This window comes from Lathamus discolor, chromosome 6, assembly GCF_037157495.1.
Source record: "Lathamus discolor isolate bLatDis1 chromosome 6, bLatDis1.hap1, whole genome shotgun sequence".
Lineage (NCBI taxonomy): Eukaryota > Metazoa > Chordata > Aves > Psittaciformes > Psittacidae > Lathamus > Lathamus discolor.
In genome coordinates, this window is record NC_088889.1 from 61,193,380 (window position 1) to 61,208,978 (window position 15,599).

At 39.7% G+C, this 15,599-nt stretch overlaps 2 protein-coding genes across 4 annotated transcripts in view; one reads left to right on the forward strand and one right to left on the reverse strand.

Annotated features, from left to right (window-relative positions):
• LOC136017497 (basic proline-rich protein-like) overlaps nucleotides 1-15,599 on the forward strand; it is a 48,271-nt gene that overhangs the window by 27,467 nt on the left and 5,205 nt on the right. The gene's annotated exons all lie outside the window — the stretch shown is intronic.
• Nucleotides 1-15,599, reverse strand: part of LRP5 (LDL receptor related protein 5) — a 133,295-nt gene that overhangs the window by 9,944 nt on the left and 107,752 nt on the right. For 2 of the 3 annotated variants that reach the window (XM_065683137.1, XM_065683139.1), the window contains 6 exons: nucleotides 13,575-13,784; nucleotides 12,345-12,470; nucleotides 9,130-9,366; nucleotides 5,933-6,043; nucleotides 2,843-3,088; nucleotides 325-464 (listed from right to left, as the gene is read on the reverse strand). In XM_065683137.1, the coding sequence (XP_065539209.1) occupies nucleotides 325-464; nucleotides 2,843-3,088; nucleotides 5,933-6,043; nucleotides 9,130-9,366; nucleotides 12,345-12,470; nucleotides 13,575-13,784 (1,070 nt within the window). The remainder of the gene's footprint in view (nucleotides 1-324; nucleotides 465-2,842; nucleotides 3,089-5,932; nucleotides 6,044-9,129; nucleotides 9,367-12,344; nucleotides 12,471-13,574; nucleotides 13,785-15,599) is intronic. The other variant, XM_065683138.1, reaches the window with a different exon arrangement.

Here is a 15,599-nt window from a genome sequence, read left to right on the forward strand (position 1 = left end):
GGCCACTGACATCAGAGTTTACAAAGAACAAAGGAGGTGGCATCTCCAAGGGAGTCAAGACATAAGAACAGAAGTGTCCAGGAACAACCCAGCTGAATACCGCTCCAGAAGCAAAACATTTTAGACACCGTATAGCACTGTGTAATCCTCATGGACTACAACAAAGTCCTATCATGGAGTTCATTGGGTATCAGACTGTGCCTGTAGATCATAAACAGTAATACCTTAGAATAACCATTATTCTATTTAGTAGCATAAATTTTCATCTTCTCTTTCTTTAAAAGGGGGAGGTACTTAACTCAAAGGTATATTTTCAAGACATACCTGTGGGTAGAAAGTGGCTTTCGTGCTGGATGAGCTACTTGAAGAGGCTCCAGTAACGTGGTTTCTGTCATATAAGGGGGCACCGCTGCTTCCTCCCATGAGACTCATGGAGCTGATCATGGACTTTCCACAAGAGATGCCTGCAGTGAGACAGAGAGGAAAACAAGGTTAGGTAAACCACAATTCCATCTACCAACGCAAACCAGAAAACAAATCCGCAGCTTGGCAAACCTGCGCAACGCTACTGGTTGCCACTTTGGGAACAGTGTTTTATGTAAACACAAGGAACAACATATTTTGTAAAGAAAACATCTCGCCCCCACACCACTTAATGTCTCACTGCAGCACTGAACTCCTCACAACCCGCTCTCACCACTCTGCTAGGGAAAGGAATCTCCAGAACAGCTGACCCAAACTTTTCATCCAAATTGTTAACTAAGAAATTTTCCAATTAAATTCAGGTGCTTGCAAAAAAAACATTATACACTGCCCAAGAAAAACAAGCTAGAAAAAACAAGCTACGAAGTTTTCATTTCCATCCAAAGCAAGTTAATTGCAAGTACATGAACAACAGCAAAAAAAAATCATTATTTTTATAAAAAAAGAATAAAATAATCAAAATCACTGCTTAAACTGAAAGCAGCAGTGGCACAAAGAAGGAATCCTGGGTGACAGGAAGAGGGAAGACAACATTCTCCAATCAGTTTTGCTGCAATATACACTTAAATCAGATCATGCATTTTAGCTTCTTCCTGTCAGGCTACTCAGTGCTAATGAAACAGTTTGGGAAGGTTTCAGAAAACTTTCAGATGCAGGAAATATTTATTACAAGCAGAGTGGCTCTAAGATCAGCATTCATGACTGTTTTGGAACTGTCATGGTATTACGAACGTATGTCTTTTCTTTAGAATGAACAACAATGGTAAAATTTTCAGCTGCTGTAACTTGTCACAGCAATATGGATTAGAAAAAAATAAGAAATACAAATGAGAATCAGAATGACAGCTTGGTTAACACCTACAGAGGTACTGACAAAAACCACTGATACCTGCTTTAATTAAAAAAGCTTCAGTGTGAAGTCCAAATTAGAACCCTGCTGCAAAGATCTCACTTGCAATGATTTCATCCTTAGATTTTATCTCCTACCACAAAAACCTTTCAATAACCATAAAAACATACTTTAAGCAGGAGTAGTTGACCACAGCCATTAAGTGTGAGAAAGGCTAAACCTAAGTTACATCTGGCTATCTTCAAAGCCATGGCTAGAAGAAAACAACAATTAGCACATCTCACAAACTTGTTTAATATGAAGAAGTGCCACATCTTTTCATTTGTCTTTAAGTTTATCATCCACCTGATTTCAGCTGACATGAAAAGCAGACTCCAAATACTCTTAAGTATGGATTTCCTCTATTGTAACCCCGTCTGGCAGGTTTACAGATGAACATTTACTTTCCTGCTTCCTAAACAGTATGAAGATAAATTCTTTCTTCTCAGGGCTCTATAGTTAAGACTTTGCTATTTCCTACATGAAAAGTATGTTTTACTTTGCAAAATGATCTGAGGTACACCATTTAAGTGTTTACTTTGATGTCTATTTGAGGTTTCTGGGTTCTTATTTATTAGCTGAATATCCTAAACTTTTATGTCTACTTCAAGTCTTCCTTCGGTCTCAGCATCATAGCTGCATGCACTTCTCCAACGGGACAGTTTGAGTCCTTTGCAAGGTAGAGAAGCTTTGCTGTTTTAGAGATGAAGGACTGAGACACAGAGAATAAATGCTTTGTCCAAAAGCAAACAGGAAGGCAGTCTCAGAGATGGGCTAAAACAAAAGGTATGTTTTCATTACACTTCAGGCAATGAGCAGCCAGATTGTGATGCCACACCCAGGCCACTTGTGTTCTTCCACATCTGCTGCTGTAACTTTGGGAAGTTTATCCCATGCTTTTTTGTATTACAGTAAAGTAAACTGCTTTACTTCTTTCCTCTGCTTCTTTCCACTGTGGAATAACATATCCATCTCTGGCAAACAGGCCAAAATGTGTGAAGAACTTTAATGGACAGGACAGACACAAAGAATAACTCAACAGAACTTTCACCAGAATGCTAAATGGCATTCTAGGAAACAGGAACATGTGTTCCTGTTTCCAGTATTGCACACGGTTCACTAGTCTTCTAAGTGTTTCGCAGGCCTTAGGTATGAAGTACTATGCAAAGCTCAGGCTTTATTACATAAACCAGAATGAGCTATTTAAAGAGCATGTTTTCTCTGGCAAAATACGGTTAATTTTCTATCAAAAAGTTAAACGCCTGTGCAGATGCAGTTTAGCATGAAAACTGCTTTTGAAAATATGGCAAGATGCCTACTGAAATGTGGTTTTGCATATCTGATCCAAATGACAGATTTATACCAAAACCACTGAGCTGATCAACAACATCTAATTTCTGCACTCTAAATAATGTGTATAACTCCAAATCCAGACAATGTAATGGTACTGATTAGGTGCAAGGTCCTTACCATCCTTACCAGTAAAAGTGCCATGTTGAGAACTTCCTGGAGCAATAAAATTAAGAGGGACGTGAGGGGTGCCACTGACATACTCATGTGGAAAAGGACTATTGGGCCCGGCATAGCGCTGACACACCACTCGCTGGCAAACAAAGTACATTCCTCCCATGACAAAAAGTGACAATATTATACCAATGACAGGACCAATGGCACTACTGTGTGGCTGCGACTCATCTGAAGATGGCTTTGTTTTTTCTGGAAAGAGAGGAGAAAAAAATAAAGAAGGGCATTAAACATGGGGCAATTCATATGTTGCTATCCTGGAGCTTGTTACAGCAAATAAGTCAGCTCAGTCATTCACACAAGGTCTTTGGAAGCATCTGCATCAAACTTGGGCATCTACAGCTCCACATATTCTTATACCATGCACAGGAGTTCATGCCTCTTCCACCCCTCCACGTACATCAAGTAGTATTAGCAAGGTACTCTCCTTCGTGTCTAGCAATTCGTCTCAGAACAGGATTACTTAGCATCTTGATAAGAACAGTCTAGGAAGTTTTCTCCCCACCTCCACCCCCCCCCCCCAGATTAAGGGTATAGGACACTTATAAACATGAAGTCCTTGCTCAGAGAGGACTCTGCTCTCTCAAAAGCCATTTGTGCTAGCTTTTAAAAAATTAAAAACCACTAGAAAATAAAAACATTTTAAAAAATCATTAAAAAATTAAAAGATTTTACCAAATGCTGCCATATGTATTAAGCAGTGGATGTCTTCCTTGCTAATTAGGGCTTAAAATAGCATAGTTTGCCTTACTAAAATATGACTTGCTTTCTAAAATAAACTTTACAAATTGGAAGAAAAACAAAATACAGAGTATCTCAAATATTCCTACTTCTTATTTCTTTGTTCCCTATACACCCCGATGTTGAACCATAAAAAGTGCTGCAGTATTTGAGATGAGCTATGTTTCCTATCTTCCCTCATTATGGGTAACACATTCACAATTATTGCTAAATAAACCTGACACCTCTGTTTTTCATATATGTGACATTCTTCAGTGAAAACCAGTTTTTCCACATGATTCACACAACAGTTATAGTTCTTTTTTACATACACAAATATACATTTATATTCATAAAGTGAAAAAATCAAAATAAACTTGGCCAAAGCCGATCAATTTTACGCATTCAGATCAAACTATAGACCCTTTCCCCCCTTAATGAAGCTGTAAGAAGTGAAATGGTTCACATAAGATTCAAGCCTTCACTTCATAAAATTTTTCTCCAGTGGTTCTGGTTTCATTCCTTTCAGTGGAAAAACAACTGAAATTTGAGAAGGAAGATAAAGGAAATACAAAATTCTACTGATAAACCCTTTAACAGCTCAGCATCAAGAATTCATTTCTGTTTCACAGTCTTCACACTTATTAGTGCGTGACAGCTTTTATGCCAGCTAAGTCCCTAATTTTCAAATAGATTAGAACAGATATGACACCAGAAAAAAACAAAGCCAAAATTAAAACATGTTCCCAAACTAATTAATTTAAAACACACAATTCTCATTTTGGTTGAATCTAGCTTCTTTTGAATGCAAGATCCTTATCTAGAAAGTAGCAATCATTCTTATTCCCTGCTTGAGTTCCTTCCCTCAGTCAAGCAAGAAACCACAGAATGCTCTGTTCCACGAAGAGACTCCAGAGGAGGCAGTCTTATGTCTACATAAAGACACACTTAAATCAGTTAAGACCTAATTGCAGGACTGGACCCTAACTGCAAACAGGAAACAGCTGCATTAACTTGGCAGCATGAAAGTTTGTCAAGTGCACAAAGAAAATAAACTGAAAAAGAAAAAAAGACGAAGAAGTGGCTTTACATTATCCAGAGAAGCAAGGGAACAGGGTGAGAGCTGAGAGATAAGCGGAAGATGTGGGAGAACAGTTTTTGTGGCCATTCTTTTAGCCTTTTCTTCTATTCACCACTTCAGTGGGCTCCCGTCACCACTTTTGTTTATGAAATACACTTTTCCTTGCTGTACCCCCCGTGAGGATGGAAGGAAGAGACAAGGTTACTCAGACCACCTGGTGACCCCTCTTCTCATAAGAGCAGTGGCACAGCTTCTGACAGCTGGTGCTTTAAAATCTGACAAGACTAAGATATTAAAACCCCTGCAATTAGCCAAGGCCCTATAAGCAACATCATTAAGCAAAACCACCCAACACAAGGTGTATGTTCAGAAATGAACTACCAACAGATCAGCACATCTATTTGCTTCTTTTCTAAAATGCTATGCTCTGTTTTGCTAAACAACTTGTGAGCTACTAAATGTTCCCTTTATCTGCCCATTGCCTGAAAACTTCAGGCACTAGTCACCCTCATGGTGCAGAAAGAGGGAAACTGCAAGCAGAGCACAGGTAAGCGAATTTTACCATCCACTTCGGACTGCAAAATAACAGATCCTGCTAAGGACTAACACAGCAACAGCCATCAGCATGCCTCTAACTTGCATAAACCTACTGGCATGGGAATGGCAGTGCAAAGTAACATTTTGCCCAGAAAAATCAAGGTCTCTCTCCTTATATTCTTTTCCTAACTATCTGCACTTTAACAGACAAGCTTGTGGTCTCTTGTGGACTTTTGCTCACTTCATGCTAGTCCCTCCACATAATTATCCCGCAGCTTGACCCTGTAGTTGACTCCTTGCAGTGGATTGGGCTGTGTGCTTTTAAAAGCCACCCCATGCTTAGCAGCAGCTCTGCAAGTACCAAGGTGCTGAGCATAGTTGAATCAGATCCCCTGGGTATAGATCTGAAGGCTCATCTAAAGAAGGCAGCATTGTATCCCATATAGCATTTTGTAACTAGCTTGAAGTAACACTGGGATTTCAGACCATCTTCACTAATACTGTGTTGCATTTCCTGGAATAATAGCATTACATACTTTATCACATACATATTACATACATACATCTCATACAACTATGAGAATATATGGCCAAGATTCACTGGGCTACCCCAAAAGAATATTACTGCAAAGACTGGGGCTCTGCATAGGACATTATGCCTGAACACAGCACTTGACTCTCAAGGAATGACATCTCACCACACATAAGCTCATCAGAACCATCGATGCAATCTGGAAAGGAGTCACACTGTTGCTTCAGGAGGATGCACTGGCCGCTTGCACATCGGAACTGATTGGGCAGACAAATTGCTGCACAGAAAGAAAGAAAAGATTAAGTACTACTTGCATGGCAGCATTTGAGCAACTTAATAAAAAGTGACACATGGCGCCTCAGTGTATTTCTGACCAGGTAGGCACCAGAACATCTGCTTTGCTGCTGTGGGTAAAATGCAAGTCTGCATATGTCTTGATTCTTCCTTCTTGTTGTTACACACCCTAGTCAGTGGGGCTAAAATAAAATTCTTATCCCAGTAACTCCCATCCTTTGTCAAATCAGTCCTGTTGGGGCAAAACTGGGATGAAATCAGCAATAAATAATCTTACAGTAACTAACAAAGTGTATCTTATCACCTGACAGGTTAACAAAATGTAATACCTTGACATATTATAATCTTATGTAGTCTGTAGTATGTTATGTAGTCCTGTATAATATAACCTTGCTAATTAACTGATAAATTTCTTATCTATTTGTAGAAGCCTCTGATTCAGCAAAAAGGACTTGTTAATTAACTTTGGAACCTCTGTCAAGTCAAAGCATATAAAAAGACATAAAAGACAGACTGTTGTACAAGGGCTAGTAACCAGCAGTCCTGGAAGGTTCACAGTACAGGTTATTTAATGCAAAAATAAGACAGGCTGTTTTCTTCTGGAGGGCAAGATCCAAATTCATGTTTCTGATCACAGCACTGGTGGTGGTTTGACGTGGACCACCTCAATAGCCATACTTACTTTGCCAAGGTCCATTTTGCAGAGCAGTTCTCATGTAAAAGGACTAAATTATGGAGAAAACTTAGCTAGAAGCTTGATATGCATCAGCTCCTGATTTGGACTGTTATGCCCCCAGTAAGCTGAATGCAGCTCCACAAGGTCTTACAATGCATATAAAACAGTTACATGTTAACAGAAGGCTCTAAAATTATCTAGAGCTCCCACCACACCACTTAGGTTTTTGCACCACGAGAAGGGCCAAGTTCTGTGTGCACCTTCCTAGTTGCCAGTGACTACCAGCCCTCTACTTATTCTTGCAGCTGTCTGCTTCTCCTTTGTCTTCTCTCTTCTGTCTTAATATCCTTTCCCTTCTTACACGCTATGTTTTCTGTTGCTGTCGCCTTGTTGAACTTGTGGTTTCTTGATCGAGCAACAGACAACTTGGTGTACTGAACCTGTGTTGTTCAGGTGATGTAGTTTCTTCAGTGCCATGGCAATCCAGTTGCAACATCATGACACTGTTAACCTTTTGACTTCCTCAGGATAAGACAGAACTAGCTAGCAGTACCATAATAGATTCAACAAGATGAAGGGCACAGTCTTGAAGATGTGGGACATATCCAGGGACATTTCTTTGGCCATTTCCAATCACAGTCTGCAACCCCTGTGCCAATGCTTCAGGTGCAACTCTCCAAAAACACACCTTGGGAAACTAGGAGATAGGAGAAGTGCCTTCTGAGAGAATCAAGGCATTGAACTCAGACCTACGGAAAGACAGTGATTATCACTGCTCTGAGCACAAGGCAATTCCTCTGATGCATGTGGTGGAGTAGCAAAGTTCTATTAAGCCCAGTTAGCCCCACTACCTGAATAAACTTCATATCAAGAACAAGAATGCACTATATGCCACCTTCCCTTCCCCGAACACAGTGGGTTATAGGCTGACATATGCTAACGGATAAGAAAGGCCTAATGGATTTTATTTCTTAGGAATCCACTCTGGCTTTGGCCTGTAAAGGTTCCTGAGGACTACAGAGTCCACGTTCACCGCATCTCCCTCAGTCTAACCCTGGACACTGAGTATTTTCATAGCTTTTCTAGGGAAGTGTCAGCATCCTGGACAAAAATTTAGACTTGGGTGGCTCAAGTGCTTGCAGAAAACTAGGTGTACAACCACTGAGCATAACTAAACTATTCTAGACCAGATGGCAATGCCCATCTGTGCCCTCAAAGAGGCAGTGCAGGGCAAGGCAGGCACCTACAGTTCATATGATGCCAGGAACATCGGCATAAAGTTTGTTTAGCTGTGCCCACCATATCACAGTGATATGACCACATGCACATTCCACCTTGACTCTGCATGTGTGTAATGGCACTGTTAGGCTGCATATGCACTCCATACTGGACAAAGCAGGGCTTCTTGATGAAGCAGTACAGTTAGTAAGTACCACCTCCCATAAGAAAGACAGGAACTTAGACATGGATGATCCTCCTCTTTGCAAAGGCGGCACTGGTGTTCTGGTATCCAGGCTCAAAAGTTACAGAGGAGACATTGCAAATCCACAGAATTACTCACTGAAATGTTCACAAAAGTCTATCCTGCTGGCCCAGTGGCAATTATTAGTCACTGAGTGGGTAAAGCCAATGGTCCTGGGGCTTCAACAGTCCAAGAGCCACAGTACTGAATAGGCTCCTGAAATTCTGTACAGCAATAAGAAGCCATGGTACCAGCTCATAGTCAAGTGCCTGTTTCAGCTGTGCTTTGATACTAGATACAGAATATGCAAGGTTTCCCATCAACTAAAGGATGATGCAAATCCACCCATTCATGCTTCTCTTTGGGACCCAGATCCTACGGCTGACTGCATACAAAGCAGCTGGAGCAGTAAAAGTTCCTTGGATGTCATTCCACAGATTTCTCATAGAAACGTATATCCAGGATTATAAACATTGGCTTTCTAAGAGTGAACTCTCAGAAAAGCCAATTCAGCCACAGGATTAAGGTGTCCTGTGGCACCTTGCTGTGACGACTGTCCAGAGGTGAAGTGGACACCCAGGAAACAGTGCAAGCCAAAATGATAATTATACAGGAAAAAAAAAGCATTTGTTAAGTTCTGCCAGTTTCTATCCTGTTTTCATTCAGGATATGTATTAAAGATACTCTCTAACCAACCTCCCACACACCTGTAGTTACAGGGTCAGAAATTTAAGTAGATACAGAGAAGTTTAATTTGAGCAACAGAATAAGAAAGAGGGAAAGAAAAACAGTGGATAGCTTAGTTAGGCTTATGATTAAGGTTCTTTTTCACCATTTGAAACTAAAAATCCTATACAGACATATGAAGAACACTTAGAATCCCAAATGGATGCTTATGTTAAAACCACAAGTTCAGGAAAATCAATCTTACTATCACAATCTGCTTCATCAGATTTATCTTGGCAGTCGATTTCTCCATTACACCGCAAGTGTGCATCGATACACTGTCCTTTCTCACACTGAAACTGGGATGCAGAGCATATTGGGCAACTATCTTCATCACTCTGGTCATCACACTCTGGAAATCCATCACATCGCCATGCCATTGGGATACAGTCAATCTCTCCAGTTGCACAGGTAAACTGGTCTGGGGAACAAGTTGGAGGTTCTGGAGAAAGCGAAAACAAATCACATTTGTATATTCAATTTTAGCCCTTACAACAAAATAACAATGTGACAGACTTCTAAAAGAAAAACGCACATCCCTGAACTGAAGTTCTATCGCAATATTAAGATTCCAGCAAAGAGGAAAACATGATTTTGCATAGGGAATGAAATCTTGCCAACTTCATATCAAAAACTGGATGCATGCTGGTTGAAGAATCTTGCTGTAGCAGTTGAGCACTGAACTAAGGACAGGAACTACAAATACTTTGGCTCCTACAGTCACCCTTTGGAAGACACTGTCATGCACAAATTCGAATAAATACTCAAACCACAGTATACACAACTGTAATACCTGCAAATATATTATCCTGGAACAATTCTTCATAAGAAAACTTGGCACATTGGGTTAACTGACAATTAATCTACTTAAAACATACAACATCTGCTTCTACAATATCTGTTTCTCTATTTTTCCAGTGGTTTATCCACAAATTGCTGAGTTAGGTATGAACTGAAAAATATGAATGTAGGAAAAGTATCTGTAAAGGCCTGTTAAACATTAAGCTAAGTCCTCTTGCTGGAAAATCCTGGGCTGTAGGTCACTGGAGGTTCAGAAAGTAGTCTGGAGAGCACCACAGGCCTGCCTTGGTCTTACGTTCTTTCACTATCGTCAGGGACAGAACTCTGGACTTTCATTTTTTTATCTGTTGGACCTAAGAAAGCCTGGACTTCCTTCAAATTTGACTTTTCATGGCCCCAAGATCCTGGCATCAATCCACTCCACAAATATACTGTTGCCCAGTCACACGCTGTTAGCATTTAGCAGCAGCTACAACCTCATGTAGAGATGCTACAGTTATGCTATAAGAAGACACTTATTGATTTCTTCAGAATGTGAAAAGACAAAGACAAACCAGATCAAGAATCTATGGCAAAAAATGCTGCTAATTCTTACATAGATCAAATTAGCATATACTTTTCCACCATTAATATCAACATATAAGCCATTAGCCAACATATAAGAACCTTCAGTTACTGGAGTAGCAGTTATTTATGTTGAAAATGAGGGGAGCATCTCAAAACATCGCTGCAGCAAACAGACACATTTCCACTGATTTCAAAATTTGCTGGGTCAGATCCCTGTGATGTAATTAAACAAGTTAACACAGGCAGTCACTGATCCCCACAGCTGCTGTTGCCAGTGAATGCTCCAAGTAGATGCTTTACCACTTGGATTAATAGGGTAGCACATAACACCCTGTCTATGACAACAATATTGAGCAAGCTGGAGGTGTGCTCTGACACTGGACGGCAACAATTCTCTGAAAACTGAACGAGATTTTATTAACATCCAGGCTCATCACTGGACATCACAAAGAACCCAGCTTAAGGAAAGCTTTGCAGTTCTAACCAATGACGAGACTTTTGTATGAGTATTTTTTTCCGGAAGGTAGTGTAGATAGATATATCATAGATCCTAGAGCTATGCAATTACATGCAAACCATTTTAAAAGTGCTGCTGTCCTTCTTTCATTAGGGAAAAGTGTTCAAAAATGAGACTCAAGTATAATCAAGAGCTTGAAAAACAGAATGCAAATAAAAATGCAAACGCATTTTATTTTTGAAAATGGTATGATTTTAAAGTTTCTGATTTATGATTATTTGGTGAAGCAATATAAGAATTGCATTCAGGGATCTGACAGCTGTAGGTAAGACAAAGATGCCAGATATGCATATTAAGATAATTTTTAGATTAAATTCTGGAATGAGTGTGCTGTTTACATAATTCAACAGACAGATTACTACTTCTGCATTTACAGCCACATTTAATGTTGCATTATGGTTGCACCTGGCAGGCACAACTTGCATTTAAAAACTTGTCAAGAGCATCCAGAAGAGTACATGGACAAACATTCTCCAGCCAAAATAGCTATTAATCTTTTGAAATATTTTATTATTTTGAAATAATGTTTTGAAATACTGTCTCTTGGCTGCTACTATGGCAGACACGATAGGTTAAAAAGTTGTTGCAGGCTCAGTGAAGGATTAGAATACAAAATACCAGACACTGATGGAAGCCCCTGGATTTTTGGATTTATAACTGAAGGTAACAAAGGAGTGGGATGTAGGAATCTCACGTTGGCCATGTTGTGCAACAACAGTAGAGCAAGAAATACAAGTAGGTTGATTCCCCACACAGATGTAACCACCAATACTCTAAAACCACATAGCCTGTTGTGGTCATGGGAAAGCAAGCAGTTTATAATGGAAATGTCCCTTGGGAGGTCAGAGTTCAGCCAGAAAATGAAACCCATGGCAAAATGAATACATAAAAGAAGTCAAGAGGATGAACAGAGCCAAATGATTTAAGATATGTCGCCTCCCAAAAAGAAGCACTGGATTTTTTTCTGTTTGTTTTTAATTCCCTTTGCAAGCATAACAACAAATCTCAAAAATCCAGGAATTGTGAAAGAGCAGTCTGCAGGAAAAGTCTACTATGTGGAAAGAGGAGAGCTACCTTAATTAAATTAATTTAAAAGGATTGCAATGAAGCTTTTGGCCTACATTTCGTAACTAGACAGTACAGTGCTTCATGTTATGAGGCCAAATTCATTTGAAAGACTGGAATATGACACAGTAGGAATCACATATACATTTATTGCTGCTAGGTCATTAAGGGTTGATGCAACATCACCTTGTAAGCTTTTGTTTAAAGCACAAACCTGCCACATCATACAATTATAAAAATCTGAGTAGAAGATGCAAGTATTTTTGGGTCAAACAAGAATATTCTGCTCACAATCAGAAGTCACATATGTCCAAATACTGAAGCAGAAAACAGCTGGCAGAAGAATCAAAGGTCAGTTTAACACATGATGCAAAAATCAGTGTGCAATCCACAATTCAGACTGGAATGCAACCTCAACTCCCAACTTTTTTGATGTAAATGGCTCAACAGCAGAGTTAAACATAACTCACCTCCACATGTTAAGAGATTCTGCAGAAGTACAAGGTGCTCCGGGCATGAACATCTTGGAGTCCCATCCCCTTTGGCAATGCAAATGTGTGAGCACCCACCATTGTCACGGGAGCATGGATGCACAGCTGGAGAAACACACAGAAAATAATATCAGAAAGCATAAAAGAAATGATACCTAGTACTAGCTAGGGCAAACTCACCAAACCACTCACAAACCAGTTCTATCTGATTAACCAAGATTTCACTACAAATTAATGGGAAGATAAATGCAGGATTTTTCAATTCAGTGCTCAAAAGCTGATTTACCACTTCATGAAGACTACATTTCTCCCAGTTAATAGTGATCTGGACACCTTTAAAGGGCTCCTAAAAAAAATTTGGGAGCTAAAGGGAAAGGAATGAGAAGGCAGATTTCGGAAGGTCACATTTACAGCGTACCTAGACATCCCACCTGCATTTCTAGGGTAGCCAGGCATTAAGAATGAACACACACCACTGCAGAATGCCAACCCCCAAATCTTTCAGGAAGTCTCCTTTAATCTTAAAGAGCTCGTAATATCTAGCCCCTCAACTTCCCTGTTACTTGCAAAACTGCAACATAAAACCACAAAATTGAGTAATTATTTTTTTTTTAAGGAAGCTACATGGTTGTGTGCTCAAATCACAAAATATGTAAATTCTCTTTTATATTTCTGTTAAGCAGGAGGAGGTGTAGGTTGTCACTTTGAGGAGTGACTACTTTAAGAGGCTTCCGCACTTTCCCTCAGGCCATAGAACTTGGACCACCAGTCCCAAAAAAGAAGGTCCTGCATGCGTAACCCATTTCAGAAGGGAAGATCTAAAATGGCTCCACCTCTGATGGGAAAGAAATTCCACTTCAACAATAATTCATTGTAGGACTTTTCTTTAAAAAGAACTTTAAAGTACTTTAAAAATTAGTAACCATTATTATAAGTAGCTTTTACAGTGAATTCAGTATCGTGTAAGCTGCTACAAAGCAGGTAACTAAGTGCCATGAAATCACATTTTCTAGCTGCAGAAACACTCCTCTAGACAAGAAAGAGGAACTTTTTTCTCCTCTGTTTCTCAGATCCCAGCTGGCTGAGTTGAAAGCACTCCATGGCTTACTTGAAGTCCACTGGGCAATCTTATTACAATATTCAGCTAGATGAGGGCTTTGAGAGACAGTGACCAAGAGTGAGAAATGTCAGATACTGAAATAAACTCACAGAATTCTTCCATATCAAGCTCTTCTACAGCATGAATACCAGTTAGGTGAGCAATTCGGCCTTGAATTCTAGTCCTTTTGTATCCGTTTATTTTCTCCACTCTCTCAATCATCTGCTGCTGACGATCAATCCAATACAAGTGGTTGCCCAGCACAGTAAGTCCCATTGGCTGAAGGATGTTGGAGTCCTCCAGGGTCACACGGTTAGCACCTGAGATCAACAAAACCAAAGACTTGTTCTATACCAGTTGACTCTGAAACCAGTCCTTAAAAAACAAGCAGCAACCACATCAAATCAAATCAAATCTAGTTAGCTCTAAGGTATCTGGCTTCATTTGTCTATGCAGACCAAGGTTCTGTTTGTTCAGCTTCATCTCAAGTAAATGCAACCAGTTGCTGTGTCATGAGGGCAAGTAGATACAACATGAAACAGAGCTCATCCTTGCATACACCGGCTGGCCAGCCAGCCAGCCAGGATCATCTTGGCATCCTGTCATGTGTATCTGCGCACAGTCTCCAGAGCCTGTGTCACTGACAGACTCAGCTCTTGGATCACAATTTTTACAATGCATTCACACACCAAGCAACAATACACTTTGCTGGAATATACAACCACGACTGAAATACAGCCAGTTAACTTCACTGCCATTGCCCAGATAAAACACATTCACCATGTAAAATAAGAGGCAAGTACACAAGCCCTGTCACACACTACATCACAAACACAGAGATAGGATCACAAAAGAAAAGCTGTATTCTGACTGCCACGCTTCTTTCTTTGCCTTCTCTTTTTTCTTCAGTAACCAACCAGAAAACCGAACTCCAAGTAACTCAGTATGCTCTTAAACAGGAACACTATCAAATGCTCAGGCTTTCTGCTCTGCAGAAAGATGCAAAAGTCTGCTCTCAGCCAATGTGAAAGACACATGTTAAGTAAAAATGCATTTATGAATGCTTTTAACTTTAACTGCTTGCGGTCTTCTACTGTGTGCTGCCCTACACTTAGTGGCATTTAATTGTTGCTCCTGTTACACTTTTCTAGGGTGAACAAAAGATTCTGAATTATTCTATCAATTCACAGAAACCATTTTGAGGCTGTGTAAATCCCAAGTATATTGGGTACTTTTGATTTTAAAAATGAGGTATCAAAACAAAATCATAGCCTGGTGCTTCTTTTGCTTTCGTATTTCATTTTGGAATAAAGACCTTATGTCTGCTTGGATTTAAAACAGAAAAGTTTTGAATATCTACACAAAATGAGATTATAGAATCTGAGATATATAATAAAAATGCTAAGAGCACTGGATTCAACTGATTTGCTGCATAAATTACATAGAACTCAGCCAAGCATAAGAATGTAACATTTATTTCAATTACAGATTCTATTAGTTTTGCACATAAAATTACCATCTGCAATGACTCTGGCTGTTACGACAAACAGCATGCATTCAAATCAGATGTAGTTATAGAGAGATCAGAAATTCTCAGACTTGCAGTTGGAGTTTTAGTTCTTTACCCCTGAATTTCTTTTGTTTCCAAACCAATGCGGTTTCCAGGAGGTAGCCAAGGTACCGGTGGATTTTACTCGTAAAGAGTAAAAGAACAGATGTACCCGCACTAGTGTCACTGAGTGGGCACTAAACCTGACCATTAGCACTACGCTCCAGCAGTGCAGGTCCTGAGATGTTCTTTGTCTTCTCTTAAGCAGGTCTTAATATGCAGAAGCACTAGGAAACCTTTTGACAGAAGGAGGTTCTCAAAGAAGAAAGCACAGGGCGCTTGCTTATTTGTCCTGCAACCTGCTGAGCAACCTTAACTCCTATGAACTTAAGTGTCATTGGGTTTTCAAAGACGACTGTCCTTTTGCGAGACTAAGCAAATGGAACATTTTGACTCAAAAGTATAATTTTCAGCTGCATGGAAGATACAACAAAAATAGGAAAGTTTCATTTCAACTCAATATAAAGAAAACTCCTGTCTTCATGGGTTTTGTAAGTGCTAAATTGCTCATCCATTTAGAAATAGA